Raw genomic sequence first — 20,951 nt, 5'->3', positions numbered from 1 at the left:
ACAGTGAGGCTGCTCTTGCTGCCCATTTTACGAGCAGGAGAGATGAAATCTGCCCAAGACTGTGCAGCCAGTGGGAAGGAAATTTAGGATTTCACCTCCCAAGTCTGCCCGTCTGAATTTATTAGTAAGACCTCAGATGTCTCCTGTACATTGTCAGCCTTAATTTTGCTGTAGAAAAGTTGTTTTTCAGAGACTGTCTAAATCAGTAGTCGAAAAAGGTTTGGGTGGGGCTGGGGTTAAAGTTCTGAAGAATCTGCACAGCTTTTATTAGAAACCATTAGGGCTTCCTTGGTGCCTCAGATGGTAGAGAATCTGCCTACAGTGTGGGAGACCTAGGTTCGATCCCTGGGTTGGGAAGATCCCCTGGAAAATCCCCATGGGCAGGGGAGCCCGGCGGGCTACATCCATGTGGTCGCAAAGACTCAGACACGAGTGAGTGACTAAGCAGAGCACAGCTCATACAGATGCAATGGAGGCAAAGCTTGTCTCCTTTAAGTCTCTCCAGACCGTTAGCCTGGTTTCCCTGGAGTTGAAAGTGATGTTTCTTAAGGATGAATGTATGTGTGTGTGTTTCTAAAGACTGTCCCTGCATTTGTAAAAAACTTTTTATTGCATTGGTGAAATTATCTAAATAAGCCCCTTCAGATTTATTTACTAATAAATTTAGAGTCACCAGGTAGAGAGTGCCTGATAAATTGCTCTCACCTGAATGGAATCTTTCAGGCCCCAAGTGGTAAAAAGCATTCCAAAGTCACCTTAATTAACAAGGAAATGAGAGCCAGAAAGACACGCCGAGCTCTTTGTTCAGAGTTTCGGGTGTCTTTAGGTCTCCACCGCCCTCCCCTGTGCGTCTTTCTCTTCTGATCCTGTTTCTGGGTTTGCCAGGTCTGTGGGGGCGGGATGGGGAGGCGTGTGCAGGATTCGGTGGGGACACGGGGCCCAGAGTGCAGCAGCGGGGTGTCCTGTCTGGAGAGTGGGCAGGACGGCTTCCGGATGGGTGTCTGGGTTCTCCCGGGAGGGCGTGGGGGCGCGGGCGCGGGCGCTCGGGCGGAGGCCCGGTTTGGGGACGCAGTTGGCCGCAGCAGTAGCGCTTGGCCTGCCTGTCCAGGTCCCACCCGGAAGATGCCCCCCAGCGCCAGCGCCATGGACTTCTTCCAGCTCTTCGTCCCTGACAACGTCCTCAAGAACATGGTGGTGCAGACGAACCTGTACGCCAAGAAGTTCCAGGAGCGCTTCGGCAGCGACGGGGCCTGGGCGGACGTGACGCTGCCGGAGATGAAGGCGTTCCTGGGCTACGTCATCTCCACCAGCACCTCCCACTGCGAGTCGGTCCTCAGCATCTGGAGCGGCGGCTTCTACAGCAACCGCAGCCTCGCGCTGGTCATGAGCCAGGCCCGCTTCGAGAAGATCCTCAAGTACTTCCACGTCGTGGCCTTCCGCTCCAGCCAGACCACGCACGGCCTCTACAAGGTCCAGCCCTTCCTGGACTCCCTGCAGAGTGGCTTCGATTCTGCCTTCAGGCCTTCCCAAACCCAGGTGAGGCCGTGGGCCCCGGGCCCCGAGGTCACTTCCGGGCCATCCCTGCGCAGCCACAGCCCATCCCGTCCCGATCTGATCAGAGGAAGGTGGTGGGGGAACGGCCCCAAACCACATTGAGCTGTCTGCTCCGAGAGGGTTTCCTTCCTCTTCTGTCCTCCTCCGTTAATTATCCTTTCTCAGCTGTGGTTTGCTCAGGGTAATGCTCATTTCCTTGTATTCTCTGAGTACCGTGCTCACGTGCTGGTGGTGAAGGAAAGTGAGCGGCCTTCTAGGGGTGCAGGGAAGGAGGCTGGGGTCCAGCGTTCTCAGGCCAGGGGAGTGGCTTGTGCCATGGAGAGTGGTGCGCATGGAGAGTGCGCATGGAGAGTGGTGCCGTTGAGGGAGTTGATGCAGCCAGCTGTCAGCCATGACCCTGACTGTCACAGCCCCTCACCTTCCTCGCTACCTAAACGGGGCTGTTTGCTCTCAGCCCTGGCCTCCGGTCGACTATGGAAGTCGCATTTGGTTGTGGTGACAAAGTTCTAGAAGTCATCCTCAAAGTTGCTCTGCTGGTCTGGTAAACTTGAGAAGGTGACTCTTCCCAGAGATTGCTCTAACCACATCATCAGGAGGTTCCTGGCCTAAGTGAGCCAAATTCCCTCTGACTTGTCCCATGTAGAGAGAAAAATCTTACTTCTCTTTCATTTGTACTTTTAAAAATCTACCTACCCACCCATTTTTCCTTATGCTTTTCGTTAAGGGCCTTTGTAATGAGCCTCAGGTTCTTTTTGCGGTTCTCTTAGAGATGCCCTCCAAATTTCCTATCCTATCTTCACTGCATGACTTTAAAGCATGGGGTTTCTGTGGGGAAGATAATGCCCTCTCTGCCTTTGCAGGCTTCCCAGCTCCAGGGCCCCCTGTGATTCCCAGTTTCCCAAATCCTGCCGCTATTTACAGTGCAACAAATGCTCTTTGATCTTGGCCCTCACTTTCCTTCTTACCAAGACATGGGGTCTTAGGGGACACAACCTCTGCCTTATATAACAGGCCCTACAGGACCAAGTACAGGGCTGAGCATGGTTTGTTTGTTTGTTTGTTTCACTGAATATTTGCTTGGTTGAAAACGAACAAAACCAGACACATTGGCTGGGACACAAGGGGAAAAAACAATATTCTGACCATACTGGAGTCAAACATTAGAAGAGCTGCTGGAGAGGTCTGAGTGCTCGCTAAGCGTAAGTGTCTTTTGAGAGTTAACCAACTAGGTCCCTAGGTGATTGGTATTTAATAGCCTGGAGATGAGGCTGCCGATGGCCCTTCCAGCCACTAGAAGAGCTGTACCCGTGATTATACCCATGTTTGTCGTGTGCCTGCTGGGTACCGACCCCGTGCTGTCTGATCCTTCTGGAGCAGCAGCATCGGACACTGAGACCTACATCCCAGGCGATCCCCGCGGCCACCTGTGTGTGTGTCCCTGGGGTCTGCTTGGCCAGTGGTCACATTGCAGTGCCCACTAGCAGGTTGTGAGCTGTATGGACTCACCCCCTCCCACCCCAGACAGGGGCGCTGGGATGGGGCAGCGCTGTCCCCCTGGGTCTTGCCCTCCTGTGCCTGCAGACGGCTGTGAGGAGTGACCCTGGAGAGGTGGTCACTTTATTCTTGCTGCCCGCATCTTTTCTTTGGATCCAGTTGATGAAACTGAAAAAAGAGGGACTGACATGAGCTTCAGATTGGGGAGTGGCTCTCTAGTCATGTTAGGTTCTTTTTTTTTTTTTTTTCCCCTCCCTTTGCTTTTTTTTTTTTTTTTAAATTTTATTTAGTTTTTTGCCTTTGTACTTGCAAATGTATTTGTTCTTGTTGCTACCATTTTCCATCCCGTGCTCTGTGTGGTGGTCAGGATCCCAGCAGGAAACAAATGCTGTGTTCTAGAAGGGCAGCTACAGAGAACCGGAAGCAGGGACTGTGGACATTCAGGGTTTAGGCAGATCATCCAGGTGGCGACCCCCTGGGCTGGCAACAGCGGGAAGCCGCAGAGCTGAGGAGGGGGAGCAATGGCTTCAGCCTGAGGCGCCTGATGGCACAGGCAGGCACAGTCTCTTGTTCATCCCTCCCTTGTAGCCACAGAAGGCGGACACTGAGGATAGGGCCCCGGGATGTGGTTTATGAGAGGTTGGCCTCCAGGCCCCAGTGCAGGGTGGGAAGGTGGAAAGGGAGTCTGGGGGGCAAACAGTACCTAGTATAGACCACCCAACAGACAGAACTTGAGGCAGAGGGGAAGTCAGAACCCCTGGGGTCAGCTTTCCAATGTGCTGATGACAACCTGGAATTTCCTCTTCCTCCCAACTCTGGGCCCCCGTTGAACCAGCTCTGTCAGGAGGCCGGAGCAGGATCAGATAAAGGGGATGAGACCAGAAAGTGTGCGTGCAGTGTGTGGAGCACCTGGGGTCCTGCCCACATGGGCTGTCGAGGTGGTGGCTCTGGGCACACGCTCAGCCTCTCTGCCGTGAAGGCCACCTCGTCCTTACACACACAACCGTCAGCATCACGTACGTCTTTGTTAAGTGAAACAAAGGAAACTTTCGAGCTTTCCTGGCTTTCCAGTTGGCTCTGAGACATTCCATTCAAGGAGAAGGTGTGTTTGCGAGTCGCTGCCCACCTCCCCTGAGCCCTCGGGGCTCTGTTGATGGGACTTCACTCTGCCTGTGAGACCAGTAGAAACAGCCCCTGTTCCATCCCCACCAGACATGTGGCTGCTGTGTTCCCGACTCCCAGGAGTGGCTCTGCATCCCCACCCTACACACACCCCACCTCAGCACACAGCAGCCTCACACACACCCTCTGCCCTGCAGTCTCCTTTTTATTCCAGCAAATGTGACCCTTTGGGTGAGTTTACAAAGTCTTCAGAGGGTCCCCAGGATCGACCTGTAACCCAAGCTGTGGTGTGTGCCCACACATGAGTATTCATACACATACTGAATGGGGAGACTGAACGCATCTTCTCACGCCTGGGGGCAGGTTAGTTGGAGGAGGATCTGGGGAGGGCTTGTGAAAGGACACGACTGCCTTGTCTCCCCTGCCCAACGCCTGCCCCTCGCCCGAGTGCGTCATGCGAGGAGGGCCTCAGACAGCACGCTGGGTGAGGTGGTGCTGGCCCCTGCAGCCTGGCGAGGAGGAGGCAGTGTTTGGAACTCTGTAGAGCACCCTGCCCTGCACTGTGGCTGCTCCATGTTCCCGCAAGGAGGGTGGTAAAGAGGAGAAGCCACGGAGGCCAGGAGCTACTGCTGACCCTCTTGCTTTGGTGAAACGTTTAATGACATATAAATTTGAACAGATTCTGTGCTGTGGTAAGTGCAGGTGGAATAGAGGACGTTGGCTTTCTGAAGAGCCGGGAGAGGGCCGCATCTTCCCCACTCTGCTCCATCCACTGCTCCCCCAGCCCATGTGTGGGACGCAGCCATCCTTCTAGAGTGGATTCCAAATGGGCTTTGAATATGTGATGAGCCGTGTGGAGCTGAGCATGGGTCAGCTTCTCCAGCCTCCCCTTCATGAGTTCAAGGCAAGGCAGGCCTTGTTCAACGGCTTCTGCTTCCAACAACAGAAAACTGCAGGGGCTGGTGTGCATGCCTGAGACCCAGCACTGCAGGGCAGTCATTTCTCAAATGGGATTCGAGTGAACATTAACAGGAGAATGGAAGGCTACTGCCCATGTCACAGTTGGTCCGTGTTAATCTCTGTCCTGCCCTCATCGGGCCATGTTCTGACATCACCTGGGAGCTTGTTGGAAAGGCAGAAACTCAGGCTCTGCCCCAAACTTACTGGAACAGAAGCCACATTTCAGTAAGATTCCCAGGTGACTGGTGTGTTCATTCAAGTTGAGAAGCCCTGATGGAGAGTGGCATTGGCACACAGTGGCCAGGTGTTGTAGACTTGGAGGGCCATGTGGTCTGTGTTGGGACCTTGTAGCCTGAAAGCAGCTACTGACAGTATATCAGTGAAGGGCACGGTGGGTTCCAGTACAACTTAACTTACAGCGGGCGGTGGGCTGGGCTGCAGTTTGCCAGCCCCTGATACAGAGAGTTGTGAAGAGTTCTTGGAATCATAGTGTTTCTAGCATTCTGTCAGTACATTTCAGTGACCCACACACATACGTACCAGCTTGTAAGTACGCTTGAAATTGGATTGGAAGGGAAGTGTAGCAGTTTCCTAAAATTTACCCAAAAGTCCCCCCCAAAGCTTTAGCTTGCAAAAACAGAACTTGAAACACCTCTGGAACCTGTTTTCATTGTGCCGTTTCTTTTTGTTTCACTGTCTTATAATTGAAAAAAAAGTCCTATTATTGTGCCATCGAAAAGCAGGAAGAGGTGAAGTGAGTTTAAAAATTGCCTAGGGAGTCCCATGTCAGAAAAGACACGATGACCTGGGGGAGAGCCAGAGGCTGGGCCATGGCAACGAGGGAACTGGGTCATCTTGGTAATGGTTTTTAAAAAGAGAATGTTTGACCTGGGAAAAAGAAGGTCAGGGGCTCGCATGAGAGCTGTTCAGAAAACCGAAAGAAATCATGTGTTTGTCTCCATTTCTCACAGGGGAGAAGTCAGTTCAGTAGGTTTAGGTTAGATGTAGATCAGCTTTGAGTCAGAGAGTGATTGGAACGTCCATCTGTGGAAAGGTCTTCCTTGAAAGGAAGTAGCTGCCCTCCGCGGGCATGTTTAGCTGGGAGGTCCCTCTCCCAAGTGAGAGTTTGGACTGAGTAACTTATCATGCCAATAACTAAGTATCATGGCAGTTTCCATTACTAAATACTTGCTAAGTGCTTTGCATACAGTTTCTTACTTAATCCTCCCCCAAACACTGGTGTAGGCAACTGAGGAGACCCAGGGACACTCAGGATCAGAGAAATAAAGTGCCTTAGCCAAGGTTGCATGGCTGATCAAAGGCAAGGACTAGATTTGAGCCCAGACACAGTGACCCCCTGAGCTCATGCTGCCGTCCTGCGTCTCTGCTTTGGCTTTCCTGGCAGGTGCTACATGAACCCCTGATTGACGAGGACCCCGTGTTCATCGCCACATGCACAGAGAGGGAGCTGCGGAAGAGGAAAAAGCGGAAATTCAGCCTCTGGGTCCGGCAGTGCTCTTCCACCGGCTTCATCATCCAGGTGAGCCCTGGGCTGGCCCTGGAGGGCAGGGAGGACTTGGTAACCAGTGAACTTGCTTCCTTGCCCTGTTCACTGCGCGTCACTGGATACTGCAGCTGAGGCTGGGTGGGCTGCTCTCCTCCTTGCAGGGGAACGGGGGTGACTGGCACTGCCCCCTGCATGTTCCTTCTGCCCGCCCCAGCCCCTCTGATCAAATAACCACTGTGAAAACAGATCGGGGCTCAGTACCTGCACTGTAAGCCAGCGGCTTCACCAGCACAGTGGACACAGAGGTGGCTGCCGTGACTCTTGAGAGCACCCCGTGTAATGTCCCAGAGAGGCCCCCAACCCCTGCTGAGTCCCTGTCCTCCCTTCCAGTCCCGAGGACACCTCCTCAAGGCTGCCAGTGGTGTCAGGAGCTCAGTTCTCTGAGCCAGCCATGCCGCCTGTTCCCTGCCCTGCTCTTCTGTTTTGGAAGAGGTGGCCAAGCTCTGCTGCAGGAACAGCGTCAGACGTTGAGCTCCTGGAGCAGCAGGGTGCAGAGCACACAGGAGGACGTGGGGCTGGCAAGCAGACCCCGCCTCACTGCCCTGCCAGGCTGCAGCGCCAGGCCCAAGGCATGAGGGTTGGCATGCCTCCTGCCCCCACAGCGAAGGAGTCATAGGAAGGTTAAGCTGAGCGTCTCCTCTGGATGTGCCCCCGTGCGTGCGCCCCACAACAGCCCACCTTCCCCTCGGGCTTCAGGGCCTCCGCTGAGGCTGGCCTGGGGTCTCCAGCTGGCCTCACCTACAGGCTGCAGACTGTTGTCACAGGGACCCACCCCAGAGTAGAAACCACTCTGGACGTACCGCCTGGGCCCTCTGTTCCCGCACAGCACCTGCCGACTCTATAGTATCCTTTGTGGTGACACTGCTCTGGGGATCGGGGAGTCCGTTTCACTGTATGTATGACCTTCAGTCATTCTTTGAATAAATTCTTACTGAGTGCTGTTGCCTGCAGCATCGGGCCAGACAGTGAAATCATGGCTCTGCCTTCTTAGGAGTCTGCCCGTGTGGCTTTTGATGGAATGTTCACCTGTGGGTTCTGTGTGCCTCTGGCGCCATTTCCTTTTTACTGTAAATTTAATGAGTGGCGAGGAGTCAGGACCATCCCCTGCAATGCCACAGGTCTCCTTCTCTCTGTGTGTGCATTTTCCTTCTAGTTTCTATGAAATCTATAAAATCCCCATCTATCAAGTAAAGGTTTGGATTGCCACCTTGAAGTTTCCTTTTATTTCTAAACCTCTCTGGTTCTAGGAGGCTTTGTGCAGCTTGAGGGTTTGAATTTAGAAGCCAGAATTGAAGCTGGCCGCTCCTATTCTTGGTCCTGCCTCCACTATGGCCGAGGCAACAGGAAGCCCCATTTGCACAGGTACCCTTGCGTCCGCCTGTCTCATGGCAGGTGGAGTGAGGACTTTCTTGGCCTCCCCACTTCCCTGGTCCAGATGAAGGTGCCTGTGGCGGCAGCAAAGCAGGGAGGGACACCTCTGCCTGCAGAGGACCCACGTGGCCTGGGGACAGTGGTCTTTTTAGCATCCTGACCCTTGTCTTGGTTCCCCAGGCCCTAATTCTGGTTAGGCAGTAGCCTGGGAAGATCCAGCCATGGTGCAAAGGGCAGGGGGTGCCTCCCATCCCCTGAGCCTTCATACTTGCATCTCCTCTGTTCTTACACCCCCTGCGTTTCCCACATGAGGTGGCTCATTGCTGCTCTGTCCAGGGGCCCCTCCTAGGTCCTGAGGCCCAGCTCTGCGGCTTTCTGCGTGAACTGAGCTGACTCCCAGTTGCCCTGGATACCAGTGTCCTTATCTGTAGAGTGAAGGGATGGGGTAACTTAGTTGGTGAGGCCCCTTCCCCTGCAGAGTTCTGTGATTCTTATCTTTTTTAGCATTATGTATTGGGTAATGTATGCAAGCATGTTTTCTTCATTTTAATGTGTTAAATAAATTATTCTCAATGATTTTATCCACTGGAGAATCCAAATGGCTAAACCTAAAGAGACTGTGGCCAGCCTGCGGCCCAAATGTCCCTCTGCCCCCTGCTGTCCTCTCACTGGTAGCAGATCCGAGGCTGGCTGATGGGGTGCAGCAGACGTGGTACGTGACGGGGCTGGAAAGAGGGTGTGTGTGGTTCTCCTTTGGCCTCTCCACCCTGACCATGAGCAGATGTCCAGGCTGGATCACAGAGTTGGGAAACCACGTGCAACAGTGTATCACATGCCCCTGATCAATGTGGTTGTTTGTTACACAGTAACAGAACTACCCTGGGGCCTGCCAGTTAGGGTTTGCAAAGCTGACCAGATAACTTTCTTATTTTTACCTGTCATGGACTCAGCTGATACCTGGAAGGGACGGGGGTTTTCCGGTGTGTTTCTGGGGAGACAAAGGCCTGGCTTCGGCTTTATGGTGTCATTCAGCCAAGACTGAAAGGTGTGCTGGCTAGACTGCATGCTTTTGAGGTAAGTCCAGGTGATTAGCTCCACTTGAAAGATTCCAGACCAAGGGTTAAGTGAGAAAAGTATTCCAAATTGGTCAGTGATTTCTCAAGTGGTCCCAGTAAAAGTCAGCGGGACAGCTGACCGGGAGCTCCGACCCTCAGATGAGTGAGTACGTCCCCACAGGGCACCTGCATAAGGAGGGAAGCGAACAGCTAGCCAGACGGTGCTGCTGGAAGGGATGGTGCCAAGAAGAACCCCAGTGTTTTCAGTACCTTATATGTCTACTGCCCTTGAGTTCATTTGAAGGGGAATCGTATGAAAGTGGTTAAAAGTCCTATGTGATATAACTCATGAAGAGACTGTAGGGAGGTGTGTGGAAGAAGAGATGAAATGAACTATATTAACCTGAAAATTAACAAGTTAATATCTTTCACTTCTGGGAGTGCAAGAGGCAGGGAGTAAAAAGTTCCCAGGAGAAAGAAGGCATCAGAGAAGATGAGGTCACTTCAGAGACAGACTGAGACCCTCACGGAGATGCTACCCCACTAGGTGAGGTGGTGCTGCCTCATCCATCCTCAGATCTCCCCTCCAGCCCTCCTTCCAGAAGCCTTGCACGTGGGGTCTGGCTCGTGGTGGGCCTGCTCCCCCACCTGACATTTGTAGACCTGCGCTGAACGCCTGCTCACTGTAAAGTGCTTGGCTCCAAGATGTCTCTCTTGGTGTCTCGCCGTGCCCCAAACACTGGAAAATAGATCAGCATGTGACAATGCCAGCCTGCAGTGCTCAGCGCTGAGGACCAGCCACAGGAGGCCACCCACTCACCCTGTGAAGGAGACCGCTGCCTGAAGGAGTGGGCCCTTGGGTTTCTGATAATCTGGCAAGTTGTCACATGAGTGGGGAGGGTGAAATTTGTATGGTGTATGTGGGCCTATTCTGAAGGAGCATATCTTTTTTTTACTGTGGTAAAATAAACATAACATAAAATTGACCATAAAGTGGCATTAAGTACACTCACTGTGTTGTGCAGCCGTCACCACCATCCATTTCCAGAACTTCGTCATCATCCAGAACAGCTGGGAGCACCTCTCCTAGTAAGGCAACGATACTCTGTCGCACAGACAGAGTGAACTCCCTGCAAGCAAAGCACCTTCCAGATGCACCGTGGACGCTGCAGCTCGGGGGAGGGGTCACCTGGCACCGTGGTCTGGTTGAATGTTCAGCACTGCTCACACTCCCCCAGTCAGGCTGCTCTGTCTGCTGTGCCTGTGGGACTCCTAGCAACGGGTGAGTGGCCGGGACAGTGTATGTACTTGGCCCCAGTCCCAGCGCTATCACCCGCATTCCGTGCCCGAGAAGTGCTTTTGGTCACCTGTAGCATTCCCAGGAACTCTGCATCAGACAGCACTGGTGTCTCAGGATGCCCATGAGTGCCTGTTCCTCTCCTCCTGTTTCCCAACCTGGCCTTTCTGGTTTTACCTTCTGGCATGGGCAGGGCTCAGAGGGTGTGATGGGTAATTTTGTGCCAATTTGGCTGGGTCAGAGTACCCAGATAGTTGGTCAAACACTATTCTGGATGTCCCAGTGGAGGTATTTATAGATGAGATTAACATTTGGATCAGTAGACTTTGAGTAAAGCAGATTGCCCTCCATCATGTGGGTGGGCCTCATCAAATCAGTTGAAGGCTTAGATAGAAAGGAGAGATTTTGCCAGCAAGACAGCCTTGGATGTGAACTGCAACTTTAACCTGGGCCTCCAGCCTGCCAGGCTGTCCTGAGATTTTGGACTTAAGAAACCTCTGTGATCAAACAATCAGTTTCTTGAAATAAATACCTATATCTCTTAATAGATGGATAAGACTCTCTCCATATATCTTTATCTCCATCCTATCATTTCCACTGCAGAGGGATTTCTGCTAGCCACTGACTCACACAGCCTCTGTGTGTCTCAGCTCTCCTGGATTCTGAACTCACGGAGGGCAGGGACCATGACGGCTTCTTGAACTTTGCCTCTCTAGAGCCTAAGGGGTTTGCCAGCTTTTTTTTTTTTTTCTCTTCTGAAGTCAAAGACATCCCTGTTATCAAAAAGCTTACAATATAGACAGGAAAACCTATGTGCAGATTGTTTTCTGACCACACTTTATGGAATTAGTGTTGTGTTGGACACTGAAGGCCTGGAGGTGAATGGAACCCTCATGGCCTCTCTCACAGGAGAGGCAGAAGATGAAAAATATTCTTGAGGAATAAAGGCAATGGAATACTACACAGCTAGAAAAAAGAATGAAATCATGCCATTTGCAGCAACATGGATGGACCTAGAGATGACCATACTGCGTGAAGTAAGCCAGACAGAAAAAGCAAATATATGATATTGCTTCCATGTGGAATCTAAAATATGATACAAATAAGCTTATCTATGAAACAGAAATGGACTCACAGCACAGAGGCAGACTTGTGGTTGCCAGGGGGAGAAGGGTAGGGAAGGGCAAGACTGGGAGTTTGCGATGATCTGGTGCAAACTCACCAGTTTGTGATGATCTGGTGTTATAGGATGGATAAACAGCAAGGTCCTGCTGTATAGCGCAGAAAACTATATTCAGTATCCTGCGATAAACTGTAATGGAAAAGGACGTGTGTGTGTGTTTGACTGAGTGACTTTGCTCTACAGTAGAAGTTAACACAACATTCTAATTCAGCTATACTTAAAATATCAGTTACAAAAACATTCCTAAGTACAGTGTGAATGATGCAGTCCTGGAGGGGTGTGAGGCTGTTGGAGGGCAGCAGTGGGGCTAAGAAAGGCTCCTGGGGTGCAGAGACCAGGGCATGTGGTGCCCTAATGGGAGGGCAGACCACGAGGGCAGACACTGAAGGGACAGGCAGGAGCCAGGGTTACTCACTGCAGGCCAGCCCTGAGCATGGCCTCTGAGCAGCATGCAACCTTGACCAGTATCTTTCTGTCCTTGTTTACACCTGAGAACACCTAAGAGACTGAGTCTTTCATCCCAAATCGCAAGGCTGATAGGCGGGGGCAGGAATGTGGGCTCAGGTGCTGGCTGACTCCGTATGCTGTGGGCACTGTTCCCAGGAGCCCCTCAGAGGGGGAGGAGGAGGCACCCCGCAACCCCGCTGGGGGCCCGGGTGTGTGAATTCAGCATCTGAAACACGGCCAACGTCTCTGACACCCACGAAGAGGATTTCCATGCCTTCGAAGTGTCCATTTCAGGAAAATGAGCTGACCCACAGTGTGTTTCTGTCCACAGTGAACAACGCTCAAGGCTGGTGGAGGCCCTTCATCCTCGGGGGCGCCCACACCCTGGGGTACTTGTCACAGATTCCACGGAGGAGCTTTAGGCTGTGTGACTCCATGTTTTGACAGCAGTGGAACGAGCATGCGGGATATCGTTTGTGACACGAGGCTCTGACAATCCCGAGATGGTCTTGCTCTCTAGGAACAAGTGTTCTGTGCTCTGAGACCACAGCTGATGCCTTCTTTTTGCAAAACTGCTGCCATTTTCAGATCCGAGGTGTGTGGGGCACTGCAGAGAGTGTCTTTGTGTCACAGGCCTGCTGGGAGCTGCCTGGCCCAGCAGGCCCCCGCGTGTGCCTTCGTCTGTAGTCCCAGTGAGCTGAGTCAGGGTGAAAGGAGAGGTTTATACAGAAGGGTGCATATCCAGTTCAGGGGAGCCATGTCAACAGGTGGCTGGGGTCCTCGGTCTGGGACACAGGTCACTCATCTTGGAAGCCTTGTGACCCTTCTGTGGGCACGAAGGGAGACCGTCTCCCTAGAGACTGTTGTTCTGTCTGTAGTGTCAAAAAGGTTGAGAACACAGTGGGAAGAACCAGCCCCCTGTGTAGTTAATGCTGTGCTGACCTATGGGGATTTGTTTAGCCCTGAGACTCGGGGGGGGAAAAGAAGAGAGTCTCCTAATTAAAAAAGACAAAAACTGATATGATCAAAAAGGCCGAGTTCTCCATTTGAATGTGTTGAACTAGGCCTCCTGCCTCGAAAGTTGAGACCCCGGGTCCCTTTCGAGGGAGGCGGTGAGAGGGAGGGCCCCGGGCAGAGGTGGGTGTGGCTGAGCTTTATTAGGGGCCAGTGCCGCGCTTGCAGAGAACGGCCAGTTTCTGGAGGGTCAGGTGTGTCCGAGTCGGATAGAACCATTCTGAAGGACAAACATGGTCTCTCGCTCATTGCGTGCACCTGCCCCGGAGGAGTAGATGTCAGAAGCCAGAACTCAAAATGGAGACCTCGGGCCAGTGGACCTGCCGCCTGCCCCGTACTCAGCACCAGGTGTGTCCAGGGGCCCCTGGAGTATCCGTGAGGGGCCCCACGCCTTGTGTGGCTGGACCGGCAGCTCTGGAGGCCCCTCCTCCCTTTGGTCTAAGCCATGGTTTATGAGCTGCTTCTGCAGTTTGCATACATGGAGTGTTCGCCTCCAGCCAGGCCCCACACTTGGGCACACTACATGCATCCCTGATTTTCATAACCACCTGCCCCTATTTCATGGTGAGAAACCGGGCCCGGAGAGATTTGCTGCATGGTCCGAAGTCTCAGCCTCAAGGGGCAGACCTGGAATTTAAACCCCACCTTCCCAACCCTGGCGCTCAGCCTCCGGACCACTGAGCCATGATCTGTCCCCAGGGAGAGAACTCTTCTCTTTTAGCCCAGGGGTCCCCAACCTTTTTGGTACCAGGGACTGATTTCATGGAAGATAATTTTTCCCGGAACCAGGGGTTGGGGGGATGGTTTCATGTTGATTCAAGTGTATTATGTTTATTATGCACTTTATTTCTGATCTGATGCCACCACTGATCTGACAGGAGGTACTGGTCTGTGCCCCAGAGATTGGGACCCCAAGTTTACCCACAAGCTGTCCATTTCTTACCCAGCTTCACTGTTGGTGATTGATGTTCTAACACCAGTTATGACTGATTGCCCTTGTTTTAAGACTGACTTTTCATGTTGAACGAATTTGAGGAATTTGTACTGAAGGTTTTCATTTTTTCTTATATAACTTCTAATATTTTTATGTACTAATGAGTTACTCCTGACCTAAAACTAACTTGGAAAATGAGGCTCAGAATGAAATTAACTAAGGTGAGGTTTGCTTGTGGAGTCAGAAACTGGGCGGGACATTTACCCATCTGTTTAACTGTGCAGTGGCTGGGATGCCAGTTTCAATCTGGTGCAGGTGAGATGTGGTTATGTCCCAGGATGGAACTGGCTGGGGCACAGTACATCTGTCACAGAACTCAGTGTCCATGAGCGCGTGACTTAGCACTAATATTTCCTCAGTGTGGAGCGGGTTAGTTTGCCCAGCCCTCCTTACCATATAGGGAAGCAGAGACAAGAAAGAATTTATCAAGTGCCAAGTAAGTGAATCAGACACTAACTGGATCAGATTACACCCTGGCCCTCTCCCCAAGGAACTGTATTCAGAAGGGTACAAAGAGCCTCCTTCAGTCTGTTGTTGTTTTACTGATATGGAGTTGATTTGCAAAGTTGTGTTAGTTTCAGGTAAACAACAAAGTGATTCATTTAAATATATGCATATATTCTTTTTCATATTCTTTTCAGTTATGGTTTATTATAAGATATTGAGTATCGTTCCACGTGCTGTGCAGTAGGTCCTTGTTGTTTATATATTTTATATATAGTAATGTTTATTTGTTAATCCCAAATTCCTAATTTATCCTTCTCCCCACCTTTGGTGACCATAAGTTTATGTCTGTCAGTCTGTTTCTGTTTTGTAAATAAGTTCATTTGCATCAAATTCTTAGATTCCACGTGGAAGTGATACCTGTCTTTTTCTGACTGACTTCACTTAGTATGGTGGTCTCTGGATCATTCCGTGTTGCTGCAGATGGCCTTGTTTCATTCTTTTTTATGGCTGGGCAATATTCCGTCGTATGTGCCACGTCATCCATTCATCTGTTGGTGGGTAGTCAGGTTGCTTCCTTGTCTTGGCTGCTGTAAATGGTGCTGCTGTGAACACTGGGATCTGTGGATCTTTTCGAATTAGAGTTTCTCCTCAATCCATCATTTTGAAAGTCAGAATCACCTATTAGCTGAGCTTTGGGATAAAACAGAAGCAAAGTTCTTGTAAGGGTGTGTAGTGCTGCAGATGCAGCTGGAGAAGACGGGGCAGAGAGCAGTCTCGGCGCGTGAGCCCTTCTTGGCCGTGGCCACGGCGAAAGGTAACGTGAGGAAACACTGGTAGTGAAAGCTGTCAGTAAAGTGATGTCATAGAGATTTTGCTTGAAAACCAGGCTGATGAGCCAAAGAGGGTGGGAGTCAGCATGTCTAGTAGAACTTTGCATGATGATGAAACGCCCTGTGTCTGTTGCTCCACCCTGGCAGCCCCTGTTTTCATGTAGACTGAGTGCTTGACTACTGTGACTGAGGAATTGGATTCTTCATCTTCCTTAATTCTTAGTGAATTTAAATTAAAATAGCCATGTGTGTCTAGAGGTTCCAGCACAGATAATGAAGCTTTGCCATAAAAAAGATCATTTCTGTGTATGCAACTTGCACATACCGAGAATAGCCTTGCAAGGTACACAGAGTATTATTATCTTTATAAATGAGGAAACCAAGGCTCAGAATAGTTAATTCTCCCCAAATCACACAAGCCAGTAAACGGCAGAGCCTTTGCCCTTTGCCTCTTGAATCCAGGGCTGTGCCCTCACCAGTCTCCTGGACAGACTCCATTCCTCTTGTGGTGAGTGAGCACCCTTTAAACTTGATGGTTTCATGTCTGGCCATCCGTCCACATGGACAGCCCTACCCAGCTCCATGTGCCCATTCTGTGTGGTTTCCAGCGGTGCTAATGCTGCGTTCTTACACTGTTTCCTCATTTCTGGGATTACACCCTCCACCTGCTCTGCATCACTAATGAATAAAAAGTCTAAGCAAAGGGTCACAGTCCCTAACGCTTGACCTCCCCATCCCCAGATGTGCCCCCCACCAGCAGTGGAGCAGCCCAATGCTCTTCTGTTCTGCAGGAGAAGTAGGACCAGTGGTCAAGACCAGCAAAGCCCAGTGACAGCTTAGTGGAATTTTCAGCCGGTGCATCTTCATGACCCTTGAGACCATCAGTGATCACAGCTCTAACCAGTGTTCTTTCGGGAAAAGTGGTGATGAACTAGGTCCTGTCTCACGAGGTCTTGGGGCGTTTCAGAAGTAGGGCTAAGACAGCCAGACATGTGGTGCAGGCATCTCCCAGGGTGTTAGCACTGTAATCCATGTTTCTTGAGATTCTTTCTGTTATGACATGTGTTATAAAAAATACACATATGTGTTAATAATGTGTTAAAAATAACACATTATTATAAAAATAACATTATTATAAATAACACATATGTGTTAATATGTGTTATAAAAAATACACAGTATCAGTGATAATATCGTGGGACAAAATGTAATACCATGTATTAATTTTCTTCCCTCTCTAAATGTATATATGAAAAAGTTAACAATCATAGGAGCCAGAAAAACTTAATTTTTTAGGAAAAGTGAAAAGCTTGGCAACTGAAAAATACATTTTTCTGTTCTAAAGACACTTGCCAAACAAGTTGTAGCTCAGATAGTGAAAGTCTCTGCTGCAAATTCCATTTTGCACCATGATGGAAGCTGCCCTGTGCCTCTCGCTGCAGGAGGAACTGTTCTAGTGTAATGATGCTCTCCGCATATGTGGATGGAGAGCGAGAGCTTTATGAAAAGCCGACGAGGCAGCAGTTAGACATCTGGATGCGTGCTGTGTCCCTGGCACTGTCTTATGGGAGCCCCCAGCGCAGTGTGGGGGGCGGGTGTGGCGCCCACTGCCACCTTCCTCGGGGTCTGACGAGACTCTTTAAGGGAGGCCCTCACGTTTGCACACAGTCCGTTGGCTGTCTTCCCCAGTCAGAGCAATGGCACGTTGTGGGTATAAGAACCCATGGAAGGTTATGACTTTTTTCATTCATCCCACTCAGTGATACAGGCTCACACCTTAGACCAACTAAGGGCAAACTCAGCCAGAGCAAACTCAGGCCAGCGGGAGCTGGACCAAGCTGACCCTGTGGCACTTGTCAGGCAGGTTGAGTCCTTTTGTGGCTTTTTGACTGCCCAGTTGTCAGTTCATTGAAAACCCTGCCCCTCGGCTGAGACTTTTGACATCACTATTTTTGTTACTTATTTAAATATCAATCCTGTTTTGTACTCACTTTAAACTCATTGTCCTCTATAGTGAGTGCCGCAGTTGAGGAGCCTCCGTGGGCTCACACTGATGCCGGTTTTCAGGCTCATTCTTCTTCCTCATTTCCTAGTAGGAACAGGAAGATGTCTGACCCCGCACGTCCCCGCTCTCCCGCTCCTCCTGAGGCAGCAGCTTAGTACTCCTCGGAAAGAGGCTGGCTGGAGTCTGGGGAATTGGCAGTGTTCGGATTTGCCCGTGTGGACAAAGCCAGGTCATCTGAGATGGGCCTGTGATACCACCATGCATCATGGCTTTTGGAGAAGTGTGTTGTTTCCAGGGGAGGTGGAGGCTGTTGTCACCTCCAGGCGTGATCTTAATGCACAGCATGTTAAAAGCACCGACTGAGGTGGGGGCTGTCTCAGAAACAGACTTGAGTTCCACATAGGCCTCTGCTTGGGTAGTTCTGATGGGGGGTGGTGCTTCTTCTATGATTACATTTAGTTTGTCTTTTTTGATTAGATTGGATTGTGTGTTTAACATCAAAAACATAAAAATCTCAAAATATCTATAATTCCAACATCTAAAAAGAGCCATTTGAGAATATAGTCAGCGTATCTACACACACACACAGAAAGATTATACCATAGCAGAGTTCCCAGGAGTACTGAACACTCCAAGCCCTCACATTGTGGGGTGTTTGGGTAGGCAGAGTCTCTGCTGGTTTATGTGCATCCGTATACGTTGAAATCAATCTATTTCCAGAGAATAAAGTTCATGTCGCCACCACTCTGCTGCTTTTATTAATAATAATGAGGTGGGGGGCGTGCCCTTCATAAGCCATGGTGTTTGGTCCCTTTGGGTCATAGGCACGCATCTGTTGGGTGGAGGCGGAACTTGAAGGTGCCCACAGATCCTGCCCCCAAGTGGAGTGCCTCGCCCGGTGCTTCACTCAGACGCTGACCTGGGTGTTGCTGTGGAGGGAATATGATTCTGTGGATATAACTGTGGCCCTAAATCCATTGATTTTAAAAAGGAAATGATCCCAGGTGGACCTGACCTAATGAAGCAAGCCTCTAAAGGAACAACCTCTTCCTGGCAAAGAGGTTGGAAGCACAGAAGGGATTCAACTCAAGGCAGAGAGTCCACTGCCAGCTTTGAGGCTGGAAGGGGCCCAGGAGGGGAGGGCAGTGACCTCTAGGGATTGAGAGACCCATCCGCCAGCTCATGCCAGCAGGGAACTGTGCAGACATAGCCAGAAGTGCTGGCTGTGGTATCCTGGACAGAATCTCACCCATGCCCTGCAGAGCCAGGTTTAAGCAGGTGCTGCGTGAACCACTAGGCTTGTGATGACGCATTACACAGTGGAAAAGCAGCAAGTGTATCTAAATTTGAGTGTGTATGTCTGTTCAGAAGCATCAAATAAGTTGTGTGAGGAGAGGACAGCTGTGTGTGTGTGAAAGTGGAAATCATCTGTCAGGCTGGATTTACATAAATAATTATATAGGTAAATAAAAATTTATACAATCTGCATATATATTTATATATAATCTATATATAATATTTATATATATATAAGTAGTGTGTAGTTAGAAACCGATTTCTGTTCTAATTCTGCCTTGAGCACCGTGACCTCGGAGGAGTCAGCAGTGTCCACCGGCTGTGCCCGCCCCACTGCTGCCCCTGCTTTCCAGCCAGGCTGTTGGACTTTTTCGACCCCTCCCATCCCGGGCGGTTTCCTTGCCCTCCTTCCCCTGCAGGTCTCCGTGAGCGCCTCCTCCATGGGAGGCCCCCCAGTGCTGGTGACCTCAGGAGCCTGGCTCAGCTCCGCTCACCCCCACATGCTAACCCTCCCTGGCCTTCTCCGGTTTACACCTTCCTCGTCCTGTGGCTTCTGTTCAGCGGGCCCTCCGCACCTCAGACTCAGCACCGTCACAGCTGGGCTCAGGCGTCCCGCATCTGTTCCTTGCCTCCCCTCCACTGCCCAGGCCGATGGCTCCGCAGCACTGCAGGACCAGTGCTGAGGGCCATAACATTTTAGGGGCTGACAATGCTTTTGTTTCTCTCAAAATCAGAAGGGGAAAAAAATAAAAACTTGTAAGCTGAAGAAAGTGCTTTAATATATAATATTAGTATATTTATGCCACTGCAGCTGTAAAATATAATTTTAAATCCTTTTTCACAGAGGACGAGGCCCATGGGAGTAAAAAGGCCCATGAAAGTCACAACACAGCCCTGCCCCGCCTTGCTTGCAGGACAGTGCGTTTGCCCTGACGGTGCTGTCTTGCTGTGCCTGTGGCTCGGGAAGCAGGGCGGTACTTTGTGACCTGACCTCAGTGGACATCACACAGCTCTGAGTACTGGCAAGGGCCCTCTTCTGCCCTGACGGGCGAGTCTGAGTGAGGACATCCTCCTTACCTTCAGTTCCTTGCTGACATGCTTTGGTGCTTGCGATGAGCAAAAGTGGCCAGCCCCTTGGGCTGGCGGGATCTGTGGTTCCCTGGCCAGATGCTCAGTTCCCTTCCCAGCATTGTCCCCACAGGGACCGGGGCCCCTGTGTGCCAACAGCCTCTGCATGCCAACCCTTTCCCACCCCCAACCCCGAGAATGTCCACGCTTCCAAAGAGGGCGGCGAGAGTGTTGGCAAAGAGGGCGGAGAGAGTGTTGGGGTGGAAGGGAGGACACTAGTCTGTGCAGCTGAGTCTGGTCTGGAAATCAGAGGGTGACGTTGGCAGGTATCTCACATCTGAGAACCTGGATAACTTGCCTTCCAAAACACTGACTTTATTTCTGGAGACAAATTTGTAAGGCTCTGGCTCACCCAGTGCCTCAGCTGGGAAAGCTGCTGGTGAGAAAGATGTGATTCTTTCCAGGTTATCATTAGTTTCAGGAGAGAAGCAATGTTCCCTTTGCTGTTAGGACTTAAGCAGGGTAAGTTTATTCTGCTGGTGTTGGTTGCCCTGATGGCCACGTTTAGCCCTGTCCACTCCAGGCATCCTCGCGTGAATCAAGGGTTATGGGTTCATCAGGAGGGGTGATGTCTTATGTCCACTTATTGGGGCCTCTGAACTTGGCATCTATGTGGTTCTGAACCATCCTTTGACACTGACACCTCCTGCACGAGAAGCTCAGACCTTCCAAGCAGCCGCTGACTTGTCCTGGAGCATGTCTGAGGCCACCCATTCAGTGTTTGAATAGCTCTTGAGTGTCAGTAAGGGCTCTGATTCAAGCAGATCTGTTTTCCACCTGTTTGTTTATATTCATCTTGGTTCTGCCCTAGAAAGATGGTAATCATCATTCCGCAACACAGCTCTGCAGCCAAGGAGGAGCTCTTGGAGTCCTCTGTGCTCCTCCCTGTGGCTCTCTGTTATGGCAGCCCTAGAAAACTAACACGCCAACCACCACCATTCTCGTTACACCTTGGAAAGTGTGGTATCCCAGAGAACCGACCGTGATGTGACCAGGGAAGATTGAGATGGTCACCACCTTGGTTTCTAATGGGAGTCAGCATATGTTCGCTTAGGCCCGTCACGGTATCTGAGGCCTGCAGTCATCCATCTCCAAGTGTTTAGTGTTTTGCTTGTTTTAACATTCTTGCTGAGTCATATTTCTTATATCCCATACTAGATGCAGTTAATTTTTTTAGCTTGGTTACA

At 50.8% G+C, this 20,951-nt stretch overlaps 1 protein-coding gene across 3 annotated transcripts in view; it reads left to right on the top strand.

The window, feature by feature from the left end:
- PGBD5 (piggyBac transposable element derived 5) overlaps nt 1-20,951 on the top strand; it is a 122,150-nt gene that overhangs the window by 53,856 nt on the left and 47,343 nt on the right. For all 3 annotated transcript variants that reach the window (XM_043926028.1, XM_043926027.1, XM_043926026.1), the window contains exons 2-3: nt 1,109-1,536; nt 6,536-6,670. In XM_043926028.1, the coding sequence (XP_043781963.1) occupies nt 1,109-1,536; nt 6,536-6,670 (563 nt within the window). The remainder of the gene's footprint in view (nt 1-1,108; nt 1,537-6,535; nt 6,671-20,951) is intronic.

Source organism: Cervus elaphus, chromosome 15 (genome assembly GCF_910594005.1).
Source record: "Cervus elaphus chromosome 15, mCerEla1.1, whole genome shotgun sequence".
Lineage (NCBI taxonomy): Eukaryota > Metazoa > Chordata > Mammalia > Artiodactyla > Cervidae > Cervus > Cervus elaphus.
The sequence above is the reverse complement of the archived record's forward strand: the minus strand, read 5'-3'. Positions and strand labels throughout refer to the sequence as shown.